Source organism: Belonocnema kinseyi, chromosome 10 (assembly GCF_010883055.1).
Source record: "Belonocnema kinseyi isolate 2016_QV_RU_SX_M_011 chromosome 10, B_treatae_v1, whole genome shotgun sequence".
In the NCBI taxonomy this organism is placed as follows: Eukaryota; Metazoa; Arthropoda; class Insecta; order Hymenoptera; family Cynipidae; genus Belonocnema; species Belonocnema kinseyi.
In genome coordinates this window covers 77473407-77493512 of record NC_046666.1, presented here as the reverse complement: position 1 = coordinate 77493512, position 20106 = coordinate 77473407, and the positions used below count along the sequence as shown (strand labels likewise).

Sequence of the window (20106 nt, the reverse complement as noted above, 5' to 3'; positions counted from 1 at the left end):
TACCCCTAATAAATGGGGAGCTTTTCCCCATAAGATAAATCCTCCACCACCTTCATTCCTGCCCCACCCCCCACTTTTGGTTCGGCAAGATCACGATCGAAATCCAACTTGTTCGTCGATCGACTTCTTTCATCTTTTCATTCCTCGATAGCTAACCCCCCATCCTCGCCCCTCATCGAAAAATGATACCAGAAATTCCTTGTTCCATTCTCGTAAGAGTTCAAAAGTAAAGGGAAAGAGAAAAAGAGGTTGGGAGTTATTTATTGCATTCTGGGATTCAGAGTTAATAATTTAGGAGAATAAAACTAATTGGCGAATTGGAAATATTTGCGAATTGGTGAGGTATGAGAAAAAGGGGAATGGGTTGTTAAAATGGACCGGAACCTTGAATTAGGACCGGTTATGTTGATTAATGATTTGGTTTGTTTCTTCAATCTGCATTGGACATTTCTTTCAGAGTTTTCGGTTTTGGTGGTCTTTGTTTTGAGTTGTAGTATTATAATGAGGTAATAGATATTTTAAATATGTGAAGTCGAGCCTGATGAGGGATTAGATGGTGGATAAAAATAGTAAGTTGTAATTTTTTGGCGCCCAGGATTAATGCAGTCTCTTTGGTATCATTGTACAACCTCTTGCAGTCATTGAATCTAAAGCATTATTTAAAATGCAATAAATTGGTACGTTTCCAATTTTAAGTTAATATGCAAACATAAAAAGGGTACAAGTTAGATTCGATGCCCTCCATACTAATTTCTGAATGTTTTAAACTTTCAAGTGGAATTTATAACTTTTGGAAGCTTAAAACTTGAAATTCATCAGTTCATCCATTCGCCAATTCATTAATTTTAGTTTTTGAGCTTGATTATGAGGTTTCTATTTACAATTATTATTTAATTTTTAATCACACAAATTTTCAATTTGAGCATTTTTTAACACCTCTGAATAAAAAATTAATTTATTAAACATATAAAAGAATATTTTGATGTTAAAAGTTTTCAATTAATTACAATGTTTAATCTGTAAAAAATGTTTGAAATATCTTTGATGATAACAATTATAATTGATATAATTTCGGAATAATCAGTTTTTAGATTATTGACAGACAATCTGGGATATAAAATGTTTACTTTTTGAACAAGTTAGAATTAGTTTTCAGAAACAAAATTTCCATGTCTGTTTTCGATTTACCCCCACTTCACACCCTTGGGACCCACGGACACTCATCCTATTTCCTTGATAATTCCCATAATGCTGTGGGCGGATATTCCAATAAAGGGGGAAGAGCCCCTGGACCGAAACGTTGAAAGCTGGGACAACTTGATTCGACGGATTACAGTTTATGGTGACGTTATTCGCGCAGAAGAAAAAAAATCTTTTTTTTTAACACAATCACAACCACAACATTTCAGAAATAAATAAATTTCAGAACGACATAATTCAAGTAACGATATAAATCTGCAACGCTGGATAATTCTGATCGAAATAATACAATTATTTACGTACTAAGTAATTATCTTTCCCTTTCTTGATAACAATAATATTAACAATGTGCTTAATTCATATTTATAACATTTAATTTTTGAATAATTCGCCACTAACTGAGGGTAACCTTTTATTCCTGGTCATGGCTGAGAGTCACAAGAAAGCAAAGTATCTTATTTAAATGTCATTAGAGACTCGACGACGTTTTTTTCAGAAAGAAGGAAATGTTAACTCACCGGAAACCTTCGGGTCAGCTGCCTCCACCTTCATTGCTGCCAAGTTCGCTATTGTCGGTGGAACCTAAAAGAAATACATTATGATGTACAATGCACCTTCTTAAGTAGACGTTTATTAAGGGGGCAGGGGACTAAAACATACGTCACGCCTGGAATCTGTCAATCATTAAAAAAATATAAAAGGGGAAAATAAAATAATGAGAGTGAATATGCTCGAGTCGTTCGGAGACAGTCCGATTTTATAGCGACTGGAATGATCGTCGCGTGCAAAGTGGCCTCGTTTTGTTTAATTGAAATCTTGAGAGTAAAAACTACTGTATCGAGGCAACTGACGGCAGTGTCAATTTTTTATTGTTTCGCTACAAAGAAAAATGACAATTTATTACATCAGAGAATTTCTGATTCAAAAGTTACATCTTTTATTTCCTCAATCTTGATTGCTCTTTTTTAGATTTGATATGACTGAAAATTAATTATAAAAAAACTGTGCAAAAAAAAACACCAAACATGTATTTCAGAACAATATTTTTGTATCTGCGGGATTAGATAAATTACAATTGGTATAATGTAGGAGCTGCGGATTTGTATGTCGCATATTAAATGACCTCGAGGCAGGTAATAGAGATCTAATTGAAAAATATGCGAGGCATTTATCGATTCCATAAATAGCAATTTATCTGTTAATCTGCACACGCCAAGAAATGTATTATGCATTCCGCGTCAATCGTTTTTCATGCAACAATGGCGATTTGCTGAAAATATCACGTTGTTTGCAATTTTTCAGAAAAATCGTTTTATACTTTTTCATACTTGTGCAATAAATCATATTGTTTACTGTCATCAGTTTTTGTGACTGCTATGCAAATCATGATATAAAATAAAAGATAATTACTTTTAAAAGATAGAATATTACAAACGATTCTTATAGGTAAAACTAAATTTTCCGTTGTAAAATAAAAATCCACATAAATGTTTCCTTAAGAAAAGATAATTTTTCTAATATTGAAATGAACAAAAAAATTATTTAAACTGTTTTTCAAATATTTATACTAAAAAAATAGGTCGTCAATAATTCACGAGGTTCTTAAATCGGTCAAAGCTCCTTCAGAAGTAATTACAGATATAATTTCTTATAACCATTATTACTTGTAGAATATTAATTAGTATTTTTTGATTATTAAATCAAATAAATTTTCGTTAGTGAAAATAGTTGCTTTTTGCCGTCAAATTTTCTATCCTGCAGAATTCTTGTTCTTCACGGGAATAATTAGAAGGTAATTAAAGCTGGGATTTTTGGGTGGTAGACTGAGGATTATGGAGAACTTTGGAACTCGCGAGACGATTTCTGATTGGAAATGACAAAAAGTGACACATAAGGCTTATTCCCAATACAGTGGAAACAGAGACGTCACTTTTTATATGGTGCGCATTCGGACTTGGTCTGGTGTCTCGTCTTCTGCTCTTTTTACTGAATTTTGTTAGACGAAGACATAAATAGCCAACGACCGGACCAAGTCGTGGCATACAAACACGGTCACGACTTTCCTGGAAATCTTTGTTAACAGCCATTGTAAAGAGAATAAAAACCGTAACTCCAAATGAATCAACCAATCAACAAAGGAATCTCTTGTTCTTGTCTCAAAATTGTGTTAATTTAAGCAATTTTTACATTAGTTTACTGTAAAATCTAAATAAATAGATAATTGAATATTTAAGTTTCGCTCCAGAATGTAGTCAAAATTAGAGGTTATGCTGAAGTGTGTCATTAGAATTTTGAGATCATTATGACGTGAAAATAGGCAAAAATTGCAATAATGAGTTAATAATTATAAAAACAATATCAATTATACATAATATTGGTCCAGTTTACATTTTGAACAGAGAAGGATGTACTCAGAGAAACTGAAAAAGAAATAATTGGTGGCAATATGGCAACTACTTTATGAATTCAGCTTCGTCGTCTCGAATCGGATCTTAGCTAGGGCTTCAGAAATCGTACAGGAATCGAATAACTTGAACCACGATGGGGCTTCCGGCGCCCACAGACTCTCATTTGCCTCCCCCTACCCTCTAGCGCTTATGCATATTGCCACCCAATCCTCCCACGACTTTAATTTTGCTTTTTCTTTTCTTCAATTTAATTATTTATCCTTTACGATTCGCCGACTCTGGACTACCACCTACATTATCCCTCCCTTTCCCGCAAGTCTAGAGAGTTTATCGAGACTCTTCATTGCTCTTCCGCTCTACAAACTCAATTAGCTTAAAATAGAAATTTTAATTTTTTCCATTTTTCATTCATTAATCTCGATTAACTCGGCGGAAGTTGTTTGCATATTCGATGCCATTGTACTTGCTCCAAGCAAGGTCAGTGATCCGAAACAACGACGTTGTAATTCTGAACTTTTCATGAAAAACTGATATAGGTCGTTGCCTTCTTGAGAACGTAAACAATCCTCAATAAGTTCTTAATTGCACTTTAAATTTCGCGCCAGAATCAAATAAAAATTGGAGGTGCTCTTTAAGACTCTCTTTACGATTTTGAGCTGATCATGGCTTCATCATAGTTCATTGGAATGGAAGCTTCTAATGTGTCCCCTGAGGGTTTACATTTTTCTTGCACCTTCTTCTTCATTCCTTTACACACCACCCACACACTTACTTGGTGGTGGAAGGGGGACCTACAGTTTAAGGTGGGTTCCGAACCACCAAGAGCAACAGCTTTAAGTACTTAGAGAAAACCTTTTTCTCTAGAGGTACCGGTCCCACGACTCTCCGGAGATGAACAACTCCCTTGCTAGGCTAGTGTTCACCGCATGGGCCGCCGAGGCTCTTCCAGAGTGCGAGGCGGGAATCGAACCCACAAGCCGACGGAGTGGGTCCAAAACCCTACGCTTTAGCCCCCACGACCATCGTCCTACTTTCATAGTTCATTAAAAAATTAATATAAACCGAAAGTGATCAAATAGCCTCGCTGGTGCAATTTCGTGCCGATTAAGAAAAAGTAGGAAGAAAGTGTCTGTTTAGAAAAAATGGCAAAAGCATACCTAAAAAGGCAAGATCGTACCCATTTGGAAATAAATTTTCGTTACCCGAATTTAAGTATGTAGCACGGGCAGTATTTTTACATTAAATTTAAATTCGGGAAAAAAAATTCGTTTCTGGACAGGTACGTTTTTGCCAAACATTTGTCAAACATTTATTAAATTATCCCTAACTAATATATTTATGTTATTGTTCAAAAATTTCTCTTCCAAAAAATGTGTGATTATGACAAAGTGAAAAAATCCGAGCACGATTTAGACGGATCGTGCGAACATTGGTCCAGATCTGGTACGATATCTCTTCGGGAGGGTCCTTATCGAGAAATCAAAGAAGCTCTCTCGCGTTTTATCTCGATGGAAAAACAACAACGGAGTGGGTATCGCAGACGATACGAATACCGGCGGCTGTTGTATTATACGAATTCCGGCTCGAATCCCATACCCGGAGAATTGAAATTATTCCCCCGATTTTTGTCGTGTCGTTTACATTATTTTCGCCTTTGAATATTAATGGGCATATGCTCTCCGGCGTTATGGCACAAGAAGTAACAACGACGTATAATACTTGTCTCTTAACGTTATTCTATTGTTTGCAAATCAGCTCTATTGTTTTCTCATATACCTCTAGACTCTCTTTTCCCCTCTCCTCTTTTCCCTCCTCCCCACTTTAAATGTTTCTCTCTCCTCACTTCTCCCTCTTTAACCCCTTCCCCAACCGCTTTTATGTATTCTCTACAAGAGAGGCACACTATACACACTCTGTTGCGAGGTACATGCTCGTTCATAATATGCTCTCGCTATTGCTCTTGATCTATGATATTAAACGGTCGAAGGGGTTTATCGATTGTTAACATCGACATCGAATCTGTTCACGAAGAGGCGGTCTCAAACTGATGAGAAATTATCTAAAAAATTATCCATCTAACGCAATTTGTTAGTACACTTTTTTTCAACTTACACTTCAGAAGAGAATATTTTAATTCAAATTTCGCGCCAAAGGCCATCTAAAATCGTAGGACCACACTGAAAAGACACCCTCTATTTTTAGGGCGTTTGTGGCGCCAAATTCTAATTGCAGTATTTTCTGTTCTTCTCTTGAAAGTCATAATGACCTTTCAATTTTTCGGACATTGTCAACATAAAGTGTTCTGCATTTTGATAAAATAAAATGATTTAAAATTTAAAAAAAGCTCTACCTAAGCTAAACAAAATTTTAATTGGTATCCTTTGAATTACGAATTATGTCAAAGCGGAAGGCTTTTGGTATTAAAACCAATTCCATTTACGCAATAAAGCGAAATAAAGAAATGTTTGAAAATTAAAATTCTAAACACTTTAATTTTATTAAACAAAAATCATAATATCCATTATTTGTAGGAATCATTTTTCTAATTTTGTGAATAAATGAAATGTGCTAATTGAAATAAAATAGATGTACGAAATTAAAAAAAAAAATTTAACAAGTTGCATTGTTAATTTAGTTAGAGTAATATTATTAACAAAAGAATATTGAAATCAATATTATAGTTTATTTAAAAATGATAAAAAAAAAATTGGAAGAATATTTTGTATCTTAAAAATATAACCAATCTTTGCAGCGTTTTTAGAATACAATAAATTTTTCTGATTAATTCTGAACGTAGTAAAAATTTGCATGATGGAAAAATAAAACAATGACACTAATTTTTTATTGCAGTGTCAAAATAATTAGTTCGTGATTCTCTTTTTCATAATGACGAGTTTTCAGTTTGCACCATTTCATTATCTACAAATGTTGCAACGACAAAAATACGGGTTTCCTCGTGCGGATTAGGTAAGTGAGCAAACGATTATCGAAGCTTGAATTAAACATATGATAATAATTGGTTAACCATTAGCTAGAAGTTGAACCATGACCCTTCCATATTCCATTCATTATGCGAATTGATTTCAAGATTGCGGGTCATTACCGCAATTCTTACTTACTGACTGAACTTCTTGTGCAATGAACCAAAAATTTACATATTCAAATTTATTTTTCAAGTCTAGACCATGAAAATAAGCATAATTAATTCCGAAAATAAAAAGTTCGAAGAAGCTTTTGTTCCTATAGTCTTAGTCCCTACTTCGATTTTTTTACGAAAGGTCTATACTTGTATACACAAATAAAAATACATCTGAATTCTTTAATATTTTTCTTGGAGACTTTTCTCATTTAAGATTGGAAGGCTTCAATTGAGACGAATCAATCTTGAGGGGTGATTAAAGAAAACAATCACTTAAATCATCGTCACGGATTCTTGTAAGTGAAGAGTTAAGAATTTAAAGGGGATACAAAAGGTTGGATCTATAGAGATGCCGTTAGTGAATTTACTTTATTATTCGTTCAGTGGTTTGAAGTTGAGAGCTGGCTTTATATTTCCATTTGCTATTCGCTATGAGCGATTAAAGTTGAAACAATAGACCGTTCGGAAAAATCCCGTTTGTGCGCATCCGATCGCACCTATTTTTTCTCATTCGTCGACATATTTTGCTCGTCCAGTGAACGTCAATATACTTTTTATGCCCCATTGTCGTTGCAGTTTTCTTTAATAATTAAGTAACACAACGTAGTTGAAGAAACACGAAGTCAAAGTATATTATTCGTTTTTTAAGAGTTGCTTTTTCTCCAATGATTATATTATAGACTTGAATTTTTATTCACACTATTTTAAATAATTATTTGTTGAGAATCAAATTTTAACATGTTTTTTAACTAGCCATTAAAATTCATGACAAAATTTCCACACATTTTCTAGTTTGCAAACCAAATTTTCCCGATCATATAAGTTTCAAAAATTTAACAATCAAGGCTAAATAATTTTTATTTTAAGTTTTCAAAATTTACCCATTTTAATTTCAAACGTTCAATAAAGTGCAATACAAATTGAAAGCAATCTTGTTTGAATGAGTTTAATTATCGCCAAATTAAATAAATGATCATTCGAAGCATAACAATAAGAAAATGTCCAAATGAGAATAATTCAATATTTTATTTTCGTCCTAACTAAAAGCTATTAAAATTGATAAATTATCATCTGCAACACTTAATTAAATTTAAATTCACTATTTTCCCGGTCTAAACAAATATCTCAGCCCAGTGACTACCCTGATTGAATAATTTGTTTTGAATGATTGAAATGGATCTGTCTATCGGAATTTCAGAATTTAGCAAAGATAATAATGTTGAAATAGTAGAGTGACAGATTTGGATCAAGAATGAGTTATTGCGAGAATAACGCGAGAATAGACGCTTGAAAGCGTTGTAGCAGGATGATTTAATGATTGTTGAATTCAATATAGGAATAGACAGAGGACCCGCGCGTATGAGAAGGCGGAAAGGTCGTCCCCTCGTTCAGGAACATAATTGTTGTGAGGACAATATAATGTTCATGTTCTTAAAAGGATCCATTTAAAATTGTTACGGTAAACATAGCCAATGTTGCGAAAAGTCAAAGTACATCGAGCCTTTTATTGCTGGGGCGTTAGGTAATCGCATTTTCCTTACTAACGTCCAAGTGAAACATCAACTGTTGGATTTGTCATACACATTATTCAAATTACGAAAAAAGTTGCCATTTTCAAGATATTTTGTAAGTTTTCAATTCTAACTATCGAGGGAGATCGTTTTTTCAAGATATTTTGGATTTTGAGATTCTTTATTTTGGATAATGAACATGACAATTTACAAATCCCTTTAAATTTACGACTTTCTTTATCATGATAAAAGACGTACATTCCTTTGTGAAATAATTCATCACAAAAGGGAATACAATTCATCATAAGAATAATTCTGCAGTTAAATTAAGTACACAAAAAATTGACAACGTGCCATTAACTCTTCATTTCATACGAGAAAAGCACATGTTCCCTCCCCTTAAGAAACCACAATTAACCAACAATGCTCTCTATGGAGAACATCTGCCAATAAGCACTTAAGAAACCACCCCTTAAAAATGCAAATACTACCTCCTCGCTAAAAATTAAAAAATCTAAATATCCGACTCTTCCTTTCCCACACTCTACGATCTTCATCATTGTTCATGAAAATGATATTAGAAAATAAAATCCCATTCCATTATTCGCCAAAGGAATAGCAGGTTTCCTTCGGCTGGAGAGTTTCTTTACCTGAACAGGTGTTCTCGACATGCAGGGTGACTAACATTAAAATTAGAATTAAAATCTATCAAACAACTCACCCTCGCATCCTCTCCGTCTTCTCTACGTGCTCCCTGGAAAAGTACGCTTTCCATCTGGACCTGGAAATTCTGTTGAAGGAGTTGTGCCAGTTGTGGGTTTTGGGTGAGAATTGCTGGATTTTGTTGAAGGAGTTGAGCCAAGGCTGGGGTTTGTACCAAAATTTGACTTAGGGGTGAACTGGTCACACCTTGGTGGGGATGTTGGATGCTAGGGGAGCTAGCTGGTGTCTGCGACGACTGAGAAAGGTTGCCAGGTGGATGTTGCCTCGGTGGACTTTGCGGCGTGTGCGGTGGTGTTGGCGGACTTCCGGGTGCCATCGAAGAAGCCACTTTTTCTTCCTTGACCTTGACCTTGCCTGGAAAAAGATAGTAAGAGGTCGAGCGTGAATTCGTGAGCTCCCAGGTGACTGAGGTCGAATCGTAGGACGGCGACCACATGGCAAATTGCCAGCAGCCATTGACTGGAAGGCAAGATAAATGAGGATAGGGAGGATGGTCGAGTCTTTGTCGTGTTATTGCCCTTGTAAGAGTCCCGAGCAGCTTTCTTCTTTTTTGAAACAATCGCCGGTGGATCATGCAAAGGTGGACGAGGGATGATCGAGAAAGAGAGCAATAGCAATAGAGGATCTAGAATTATAGGAGGCATCTGTTCTGTCACGAAGAGTTCTTTAAGAAAGTGGATTTTTTACGAGGGAGTCAATTCTCGTTTCTCAATTGCATGGGAATTTGCATGGGAATTTGCATCGTGCATTGTATGAAGGGATGGGCATTATATAGAAATTTAATAATCGTTTAAGAAACATATTGTGGGTTCAATTTTTCATGATTCGGATCATGAGAAAAAGTAAGCAGAGTCTTTGTCGGAATCTGGAGCAGTTTTATTACTCGATTGTAAGTACATGCAATATAATAATGCATTATAGGGTAACATGTAATAGAGATATTTGATTATTTCGGGGTTTTATTCTATTCATGATTCATTGCCCCCATGAGAAAATGAATTATTGATAATAACCTTCACATTAAGAAATTAAAAGATAAAGTAAAACTCTAAACTCTTTGTTGCTGGAAAAATTCAACTTAAAAATCGTGTGCAGATGATCAATTAAAATAATATTATATAAATGTAGATAGTACTCGTCTATTGCAGATATGACTTTAATATAATTTATTTAATAATAAGTAATCCTTAAAATGTAATAGTTTCGAATTTTATACGTATCGGTGTATCCTTCTAGATCTATATTCTAAATAAAATTTGATTGATATTTGGTTTAAAAAGTGCATTTTTGTTACTTTTAGAGACGCATACACTTACTATAGAAAATATATAGCTCCTAATAACTGAACAAGAAAAGCTTGCAAAATTAAATAATTTACAATCAAAATATTATAAATTGCTGGAAAATTCATTTTTTAATCTTTCTATTGTAAATTTTTTAATTTTCTATATAGAGTTTACAATTTACATACTCAGATTTGTGATTGAAACATTCAAACTTGAATAATTTTTCATTTCAACCTATCGCAAATTAATAATTTAATATTAATTAATCATATGAATTAATATTCTACATGTACATTTGGAAATTTAAGACTTTTAAATTCTGAAAACTAACATTTTTTTATTTATATTAAAAAAAATCAACAATTAGACATTTAGGGCAATCAAAATGTGACAGATTCAAAAAGAAACATTAAAAAGTGTACATTCATAAAAAGGAAACGTTTATAGGAGGTAAACATATTTAATTAAATATATCTTCAAACTTAAACATTTAAATTACAAGGCTACAAAACTAAACTTTTTTAAATTAGCAGTATAAATTTGAAATTAACAACATCCAATACTTACAATATTAGAAAATTCACCTTTTCAATATATATGAACTTTAAATTGTAAGCCTGAATAATTAAACATTAAAAAAAACATTAAAAACTCGAAATTTTTAACGAAACTTTCCAATTTGAAGAAAAAAGATTAATAAATGTTTTCAATAGTGCCTTATAAATGAAATCATTCAAACGGCAAGGATTTTGAAACAAAATTATTTTTTTAGTTAATAATGTTCAAAATAGAACGTCTCAACTCAATACCTTTGAATCATGAAATTTTTCAGTTATAGTAATTAAAATTCTATAATTTTAAAATAGAATCATATAACATTAATGTTGTAGACATTTTATATTTAATACTGATACATATCAGAAAACTAACTTTTTCAATATATATTAAATTTAAATTGAAAGCCTTCATAATTAAACCATTTCCAAAAAGCATTAAAAACTCTAAATTTTTAAAGTGGTTTTTCAATTTAAACAAAAAAGATGAATGCTAGTTTTAAATACATACGTTATGAATGAAATCTTACATATAACTAGACATTCAAAATGAAGTTATATTCAATTTAGGAATGTGGTAAAGTGAAAAATTAGAATCATAGCATTCATGTTTTATATATGGCGAAACAAATGCTAGGCCCGCGTATAATATACAAGTAAATGATTCTTTTTTTTATATTCTTAAGATCATTAATAACCATTCATATAAATTTCTCGGATCACCACATCGCTAAGCATTTCCCATGTGTCACTCATATCCATATAATTCTCCAACAAACAAGTCTCTTTTCATCTGGAAGGCTTGTGTGTAGAAAATACGATACCTCGCAAAATATTCAGCGTGAGAGTGAAGTATAAAGGAAAGATTGAACGTGAAGATCAATATCTCTTTATAGACGAGTAAGATTGCGATTTCAACGGAACACGTATTATGAAAAAGCTTGTGCTTTGACGCTTCAGCAATGCACTCTACTGTTGCCGCGGCATATGACGCTTCTTGCAAAAATGCATAAGACACGAGGCATAATGATCGGGTGTGTTTCGCCTTTATGTATTCCGCGTGCAATGAGTGCCTTCCTCGACGTGCTTTATGCGTTATTTACGAATACTCAATTCACGTCCCACTCTCTTTGCAAATTTTTCTTAAATTATAGTTCATACTCACAAAATTATAGTTTATTAATTCCGTAAGCTTATTAATTCAACTTTAATCATTCTCTTAAAACATCATTTCATACAAATTGTTTCAAGTTAAAAAAGATTCACGGAGAAAAATGGGTGTTCAAAAGTAAAATCTAGATGTTCAGGGTTAACATATTATATGTTTAACTATAGGACAACAAACCAGATGTTCGAAGTTAGCATCTGTAGATCTTAAAAAGTGAAATGTTACCCTCAACATTCAAAATGTTCAACTGAAAAATCCGAGATATTACATGTATGGTTATGTCAAATTACGTCTGCAAATATTTGAGGAGTTTACTTATTTATGGCCATGTAAGGAATTAATTGATTACTGATTTGTGAATTTTAAATTAAACTTTAATGTTCGTACACGAACGAAAAACAGATACAGAGTATAAAATGTCGACCAGATGATGCATTCAGTCAAGTTGAGGTTATATTCAATATTTCTAATTCAAAATAAAAACGGGGATGAATAATCGGAGAACGAATGATTTGTAATATGAATTAAATGTTCTATCTATTTTAAGTTACTTAAACTCAAATTTTATTTCAAATTTATAAACCTTTTGTCACATGTGTTAAGTCAATAAACCTAAAATATAAGATCGTTATTCTGTTTTTTAGACAAAAAAAGTCGTCATCCAATTTTATTTAAGGACATCTAATTTTTATTCTTTGAAAATGTTCCAAAATTGTAATATTCCATAATTTTAATATTTATGTACAGCTTTCAAATATAGTGGCGAAATTGCAATGCGCAATGTGCATGCGCTCGAACGGTTTTAATATCTGAATGTGTTTCAGTTTAACATAACAACATTTTTACTCCAAACATCTCAAAAAGATGTTAAATGTTTGGCATGAACATCTGCGTATTAGGTGCTATAATCTTACCCTTTGAACATCTACATTTGAACATCCATTTTTCTCGGTGTTTTTAAGTTGTCTCATTTTGATAACACTACTTAAAATTCGAAAATTTGCCAGAAGTGAAAAACAAAACGAGAGAAAAAAGTAAGAGGCCTTGCTGAATGGTCGTATTTCAAAGTTTCCGATTGGGTACGATTTTTTCAATCTGATCGAAATATATTCAGAATTAGTCACATGTAAAGCTCCACTCACAAAATGCACAAAATATTGCTAACTTCATATTCACTACTTTTATTCGACTTTTTCAGAACATGGACTAAAAATCAAATAAGATAGTATTCATTAGACAAAAATAAATAAAAATACTGACACTTTTGTTCTTTCTTCATCTGTGCCTGCAGCTTGACTGATAGTCGAAGGGGACTTTCCAAGATTTAACAAATTTTGTGGAAGGGATGTGGGATTTCTTAGAAACCGTTTAGTACTTCCCACCTCCTTTTTCATTGGTTGAGAAACCAGATTCGGTGGTAAAAAGCATAAGAGGAAGTAAAAAGAAAAACGGGGCTTCGGAATCCAATAAACGGGGGAGAATAAAGAAAAAAAAACGAGAAAAAAACTCAAGTGTTCAGAAAGGGTGCTTTTTGGTGTAAACTCGTGAAATTGAGACGTCTGATGATATAAAGTCCCATAATCGTTTCCAGCAGGTATATCTGCTCCATTAAATCGAGGAATTGCCCTCTTTTCGCTTCACGGCATTTTTGGGGAAAAAATGCTGCACCTGACTTTCCTAAATTCTGTGAAACCTGATTTAAAGTTGTGGGTGTGTAATTCAAATCATGTCAAATCTTTTCCACTCACAGAATTAAAAGTAAATCGAAAGAATATTTTATATCGGGGATTTGTAGGAGAATTTCAAACCAAAAGCGGAAATAAATTCAAAGAGATCAGAATAAATATTTAAAAAGTCCCTTTCATTCCTTTAATATTCAAGATATCATAAATTCACCATTCACTCAAAGAACCAAATTCCCACAAGTTTCATGTTAAAAACCACACCTAATTTCCTTGACGTCTGTTTACAAAAAAAAGAAAAATATTTGAGCGAGGAAGATCCTATCCTAAAAGATCATAACTGCATCTCAAAAGGTTCGGTTACGTCTGCGAACATCGCCCTTTTCACCCATCGTGTTTCTCGATATAAGCGATAAACCAACAACGGGATATTCGCAGGGTTGGTTAGGTTCGGAGGGTTGGCTACTCCTTTTTTAATACCGGAATTTCAGGTAGAATATATCGTATAAAATATAAAATTTAGAGAAGGAATGTACAGAACGTGAGTATGTGGAAGATGGTCCATGAGAAAACGTCAAGCCAAAATCGTTACCTGGCCGAAGGGACTCTTTTGATCCAAGCATGGCCCTGCGGGTGAGGAGGGCGAAAAGAAAAGAATAAAAAAGATTCGACCGAAAAAAATGGGAAAGGGGAGGCTTGAAGTCTTACGAAGGGGATTCACCGACCCCCACGACGGGGACAGATCGATGACGTTGCCCGATATTACGCACCCCTTGCATCCTTTTCCTTTATTCTCAATTTTTTTTCTGTATCCTTTTTCCTTTTTTTATCCCCCTTGTCATCTTTTCGAAATCGGACTATCTTCATATTTTGTGCGGGCCATTTGATGAGGGAGTCATTTTGTATTTCATATTTTTAGTTTTTAGAAGATGTGCGAAATTGATGTTTTATAAATACCATTTCTTAGCTTGAGAAATCTGGAATGTTGCACTATTAAGATAGTTTTGAAAATTTATTTTTTCATATTTTAGTCAAGATCGATATTATTATTTCGCATTTTACATATAATTTCATACTTCAAATAATTTGTACTTTCTTCAATTTTTACATAACTAGCTTCTTCGTTTTCACTTGTTCGGAATTTTTTGTTCTTGAAATGTTTTTATATCCTAGAAAATTGAAATGTTCGTAATTGACTGTTTATAATAATTTGATTCTAATTCAGTTTTTACATTAAGTGGCTTGTCCATAAATGAGCCACTTAAAGCCCAGACAATTATTTTAGAAGGAATTAAAGCTGAACATAATATTTCGAACTCAACATTTTCTAAATTAAACCAATAATTACCAGTAAAAAGGATTCTAAGCTGAATAATATTTTCTTTTAAGGTTTTAAAATTTTAACCCTATTTCAAAATAAAAAATAACACCAAAAATTTATAATAGCAAATAGAAAGTTTATAAAATAGGACATTTTGAAATCACTATAACGTTAAAATTTTTTTTAATTTTCTAACTTGCATTATTCAAGTTATTTTAAATTATAAGCTTTATAATTGAAACAATTAAAAAAGGAAATTTTCTTAATAAAATAATAAGAAATATTGGACATTTTGAGGCAACTATTAAGCTAAAAGATTTAGATACCAAACTTTTCAAAATCGTAAAATTCGTCTGTTGTAAAGTTATCAAGTGGTCTAAATTGAACAAATCCAAAAAAATACTAAAATACTTTTATGCTTACAAAAATTTTTAACTGCTGTTTTGTATAATTAAATAGCTTTTTATCTGCATATGCATGGAATAAATCACATCCTGACATCACCTTAAAAATCAATTAATTTTACAATTAGGCAATCAAAGTTGAATTTTTCTTAATTTGAAAGAGTTTTAAAATATAAAAATTCAAACTTAATGCATATTGAATAATAATTTTTTTATCATAAAATTATACCATTTATAAATAAAACAGTTAATATTTTAAAGAGGAGTCCGTATTTCAGGATGTAATCAAAGCCTTGACGAGTGATTACTCAAATTTCATGTCGATCTCAGCCTTTCAATACTTTGACGAACGGTACCTGTACCTTTAAAAGAAAACGGAAGATTGCGTAGAGTATAATACCAAAAAAGAGGAAAAGAATCCTGAAAGGGGATGATTCGAGCTTCCCCCCTTGGCCTTCCGCGACCCTTCCTCTTTTTCTGCTAGCGAGTAGGTCGAGGAGTGTAAGAAAAAAAACAGCTAGAAGCACGTAACCCCAGGTCATATGGTGAATACCGTTTTACCGACTATTAACTCACTTTTACCCTATTCTACCCTCGATAAGAAGAGAAAAAAAATTTTAGCCTGTCTTTTCACCCCTCCCTTTTTCCTAGGAGTAATCTTCCGTCATTTTCGCACTCCAATCTCTCTCCTTACTTTCTCCTTTTTTCCTTTTCTTACGCGTGGATTCTTTTGATCTGAGGTTCATGATCAAGCGCGTGCAGGTAGATCTACCTGTGAATCCGGAAGGGAGGATAGGAAGCCGTTTCGGGGCAATACGCTCGATTTAACCCCTGTGAAAAATTGCTCTGGGTTAACCGATTTCCCTGCAAAATTTGAAATTCGACCTAGCGTCACGTTTTATTCCCCCTTCCACTCTTGTCGGTGTCACCTCGGCGACCCGTTTAAAGGTTTAAGTACCTCGTAAAAATGGGCCCAATCTCGTCTTTCGAGGGCCCCAGGCGCTTAAGTAATCACATCCCCATGAGTCATGGAATTATTTGCCACGAATCTGGGAAATAAATTTGCCAGGTCAGAGTTTGCCCTCTTTATGGGCTTAAAAAACTTTTTTGGAACAAGAATTATGTGTCTGGTTACAAAACTCAGAGGAAATTTTGTATTTACCTTGCAGATTTATTTAGTATTCAAAACTGCGCAGTTTAAATAAATTCAGAAAAAATCATCTCTTTTATTATGGAACAAATTCTTGCCTGTGTGGTGTCAATTAATGTATAATACATAATGGTTAAAAATATCTTAAATACACCTTTCGAATGAGGCAATTGCTTCTAAGGAGTTGAGCTCGAAGCAAAAGATGACATGAAAGAACTTTCCTTAGAGTCTTAGACAATGTGAGTTCCAGATTGAAAGACGAATACCGTTACTTCAAGTTTTTTTTCTTTTTTTTTGTGAGAACGCATGAGAGCAAGGTGTTAGGTATTCCTTTTTTTGTTTTGTCCTAATGATTAATCACATTCGCGGAGGCAACAGTCAGCGATCCGTGAGTCATGGTACACAGATGGCGCGAGAATCAGAAATTGGCTTCGAAGAAGTCAGTTTGAGTGATCATTAATCCTCGTTACTGATTTTTCATAGGAGCTACTAATGTTAAAAATCAACCTGATTCCACTGTTCAAACTTCAAAATACGAATCCTGAAATTACGTAACAGTGATTCCCCATTTCTGGCCTTTTACGTCACTCCCAGTAAACATGAAAAAAAACCTTACAAAAAACTTGTGGGAACTAAAGCCAAACAGAAAGTCTGAAGCACAATAAATGAATTCAGCTGCTTAGCTTTTCTTTGCAAAGTTGCGTGTGGACCTCGCTAGAGGTGAAATATTAATACAGCCTCCCTCCCCCTTTTAAAAAGAATTAGGTTGGAAATTTGAGAAATTCAAAGTCCGGAATGATGATCGAGAGGACGAATCAGAAAAATGTTTCGAAAGGAGAGAAACACAGACCACCCGCTGCTCAGGATCTCTCGCGGGCCGGACTTTAAAAATCGTCTCGATTTAAGGATCCGGTCTCGTTCTTGCCCGTACAAGTTGCGCCGTAATATGCATGTGATCCTTTAAAATTTCGTTCCAAGGAAGGGAACACGACTCGTGTCTGTATCGAAACCATGCGGTCATGAGCGATTGGTACCACTGCTCTCGATTGCGAAGGTGGACCTCCCTCCCCCTCAACACCACAACATAGCCCCACTTCTCCAACACAGCGACTCACAAAATTACTTTGGGCTTCATAATGTTACTGGACCCTTTCTCAATCAATTATTACCGAGCTCGAAAATGTAGATACTCGGGTTACACGTGCCCCAGAGAAGAAATAAAAAATCAGGCACATAAATCCGGCCAAGAAAACCAAAGATTTAAGTGAAGGGATAAAATTGTTACGAGCTGAGAAAATAAATTAAAAGTTTAAATTAAAATAAATTAAAGCGATATTGTGTGACGAAAAGTAGTTTTTTTTATTCAAAAATATTTTTGTTTTTTTTTGGCCAAAGGGATTTCAAATTTGAAGATTATCTGGGAAAATGAGCAAGGGAAACGAATTGATAACAAGGGCTCTTCTCTTATATGACGCAGATTGCTTCTCGACTTACACGTTTCTAGTTACGAACGATTTTAATTAAACGTTCCCCGTATTCGATTTGGCATGATTACCGTAACGTGGAAGCTGGCGATACGATCGAATTTCAATCACGCAAGTTCGTCACGAAGTTGTCGCTCCGAGTTTAAGCCTTCCTTCCCGTTTTCCGTTTCTCGTATTCCACTTTACTCTTTCGGTTTAAAATTACATACAATGCTTAACATTCTCGTGTTCGCACTTTGAAGCTCTGTATTTCTATTGACATCTTTTTTACTATCTCAATTTCTACTGTGAAATACATATTTTTTAGAATCGTCCAAGGTAGACACTCAAGTTTTGAAAACATGTTAAACGTTTTAAGTCTAAGATTGTTTAATTGTATATTCAAACAGATTCGGAATCAACCATTTGCAACTGTTGTTCATTTTACACTTTTAAGCTTTATCGATAACAGTCTTCTAAATTTCAAATAATGATTCCACTCCACACATTATTTACAAAATTTAAATTTCAAAACAATATTTCTATAGGTATACCAAAAATTGATTAAAATACGATAAGTAATTGTTTAAAAAATGTTTTAAGTATTCATACATTTTATAAATGTTGCGACTCTTTTGTACCATGTTTGATCAGAGGGCAGTGAAAACAAATCTAAAAATATATTGATAATTCAGACAAAAAACTACTGAAAATCACTTTTAAAGTGAGCACATTAACTTAAAACAGAGTTAATTATTTCTAGAGTTATTCCATTTCTTTGAAAACATCGAAATTTAAACTTTTTTTGCAATAGTTCTTTACAAAAGTTAAATCTTCAATAAAAACCGATTAACTTTCAACCCTAAAACATGAATTTTCGAAAGACAAGGTTTCAACCAAAAATATCATAGTAGACTTTTTAATCAAAATTGATTAAAGAATTAACTTTTAACCAAAAATTGTTGGAATTTCTTATTGAGAGCTATTACTTCAGTTCACTTTCGAAGTATGCAATAACAATAGATTAAATAAACATTGAATTTTATTTTTAATACTTTTAAAATATTAGGTGAGAAATCTTTAAAATTTTGTCTATGACAATAATTACTAATTGAATAGGTATATTTTTTACTAATTATCAGTGAAATTCAAATTGCAAAAATTAATAATTTTCCGGGTTACCTGCCTTGTAAAAATAAGGCAGTTGACACTGGAAAATAAACCTATAAATTTCGTAAATTGAGAAATATATTGGTCAGAAAATAAAGGGTCTCATTTTAAAGATTGAATCCTATCACTTTGAGACTTGCTGGAACTTGTTAGATAAGGAACGATCGATCAAATTCCTGAGAGGATTCTCGTGGTATCCGAATACAAGCGCGAATTAGAATGAATTCGATAATAAATTGCCGATTTCAGAGCTCGAGTCGAGACTGCGAGCCACGATATATCGACCGTGTCGAATGAGATCGTGTCATTAAAGGCTTCGAATCACAGAAGTACTCCTATACGTCATCTCGATCGTTTGCTCCATCGAACTAAGAGGCAGAAATGGATGCGACTCTCGATCCCATTCATTATTTCTATTTTAAATCATCTTTACTAGTCTACATTTCTTTTTCCCCTATATTGCCTACCATTTATTCAATATTTTTACACACTTATAAATTAGTTTTATATCGAATATCCTTTTTAGACCTTGAATGATAAATTACTAGTTTCTATAAATGAAAATAACTCAAAAAATCTATCCGATGACTACACATAATTTAAACGTCAATCAAACTTGAATTTAATTTCATAAGAGCATCTTTCTCACAAATCGCGAATCTCCCATTCTATCTAAATCCCCGAGGAAGGCTGAAATCATTAACTTTTTTTTCTATTTTCTTTTTAGATACTTAATAAAAACGAGGAGAAATCCTATCGAAGATGATAGGAGGTAAAAGTGTAAGGTTTCCAAATTTTAATATTTAAGCCCAAGTCCGCGCGAGATAAAGCGTGCCCTCGGGCCCATTTTTAACACCTTACAGAAGTCAAGATGCTTGGGCCGATTACACTCAGGCCTTAGCGTCCGACATTATCCTATGAGAAATT

The 20106-nt window shown here is 33.4% G+C and overlaps 1 protein-coding gene across 3 annotated transcripts in view; it reads right to left on the bottom strand.

Moving 5' to 3' along the window:
- Window positions 1-20106, bottom strand: part of LOC117181619 — a 129709-nt gene that overhangs the window by 31677 nt on the left and 77926 nt on the right. For all 3 annotated transcript variants that reach the window (XM_033374485.1, XM_033374487.1, XM_033374486.1), the window contains exons 5-6: window positions 8980-9335; window positions 1719-1782 (exon numbers count right to left, since the gene is read on the bottom strand). In XM_033374485.1, the coding sequence (XP_033230376.1) occupies window positions 1719-1782; window positions 8980-9335 (420 nt within the window). The remainder of the gene's footprint in view (window positions 1-1718; window positions 1783-8979; window positions 9336-20106) is intronic.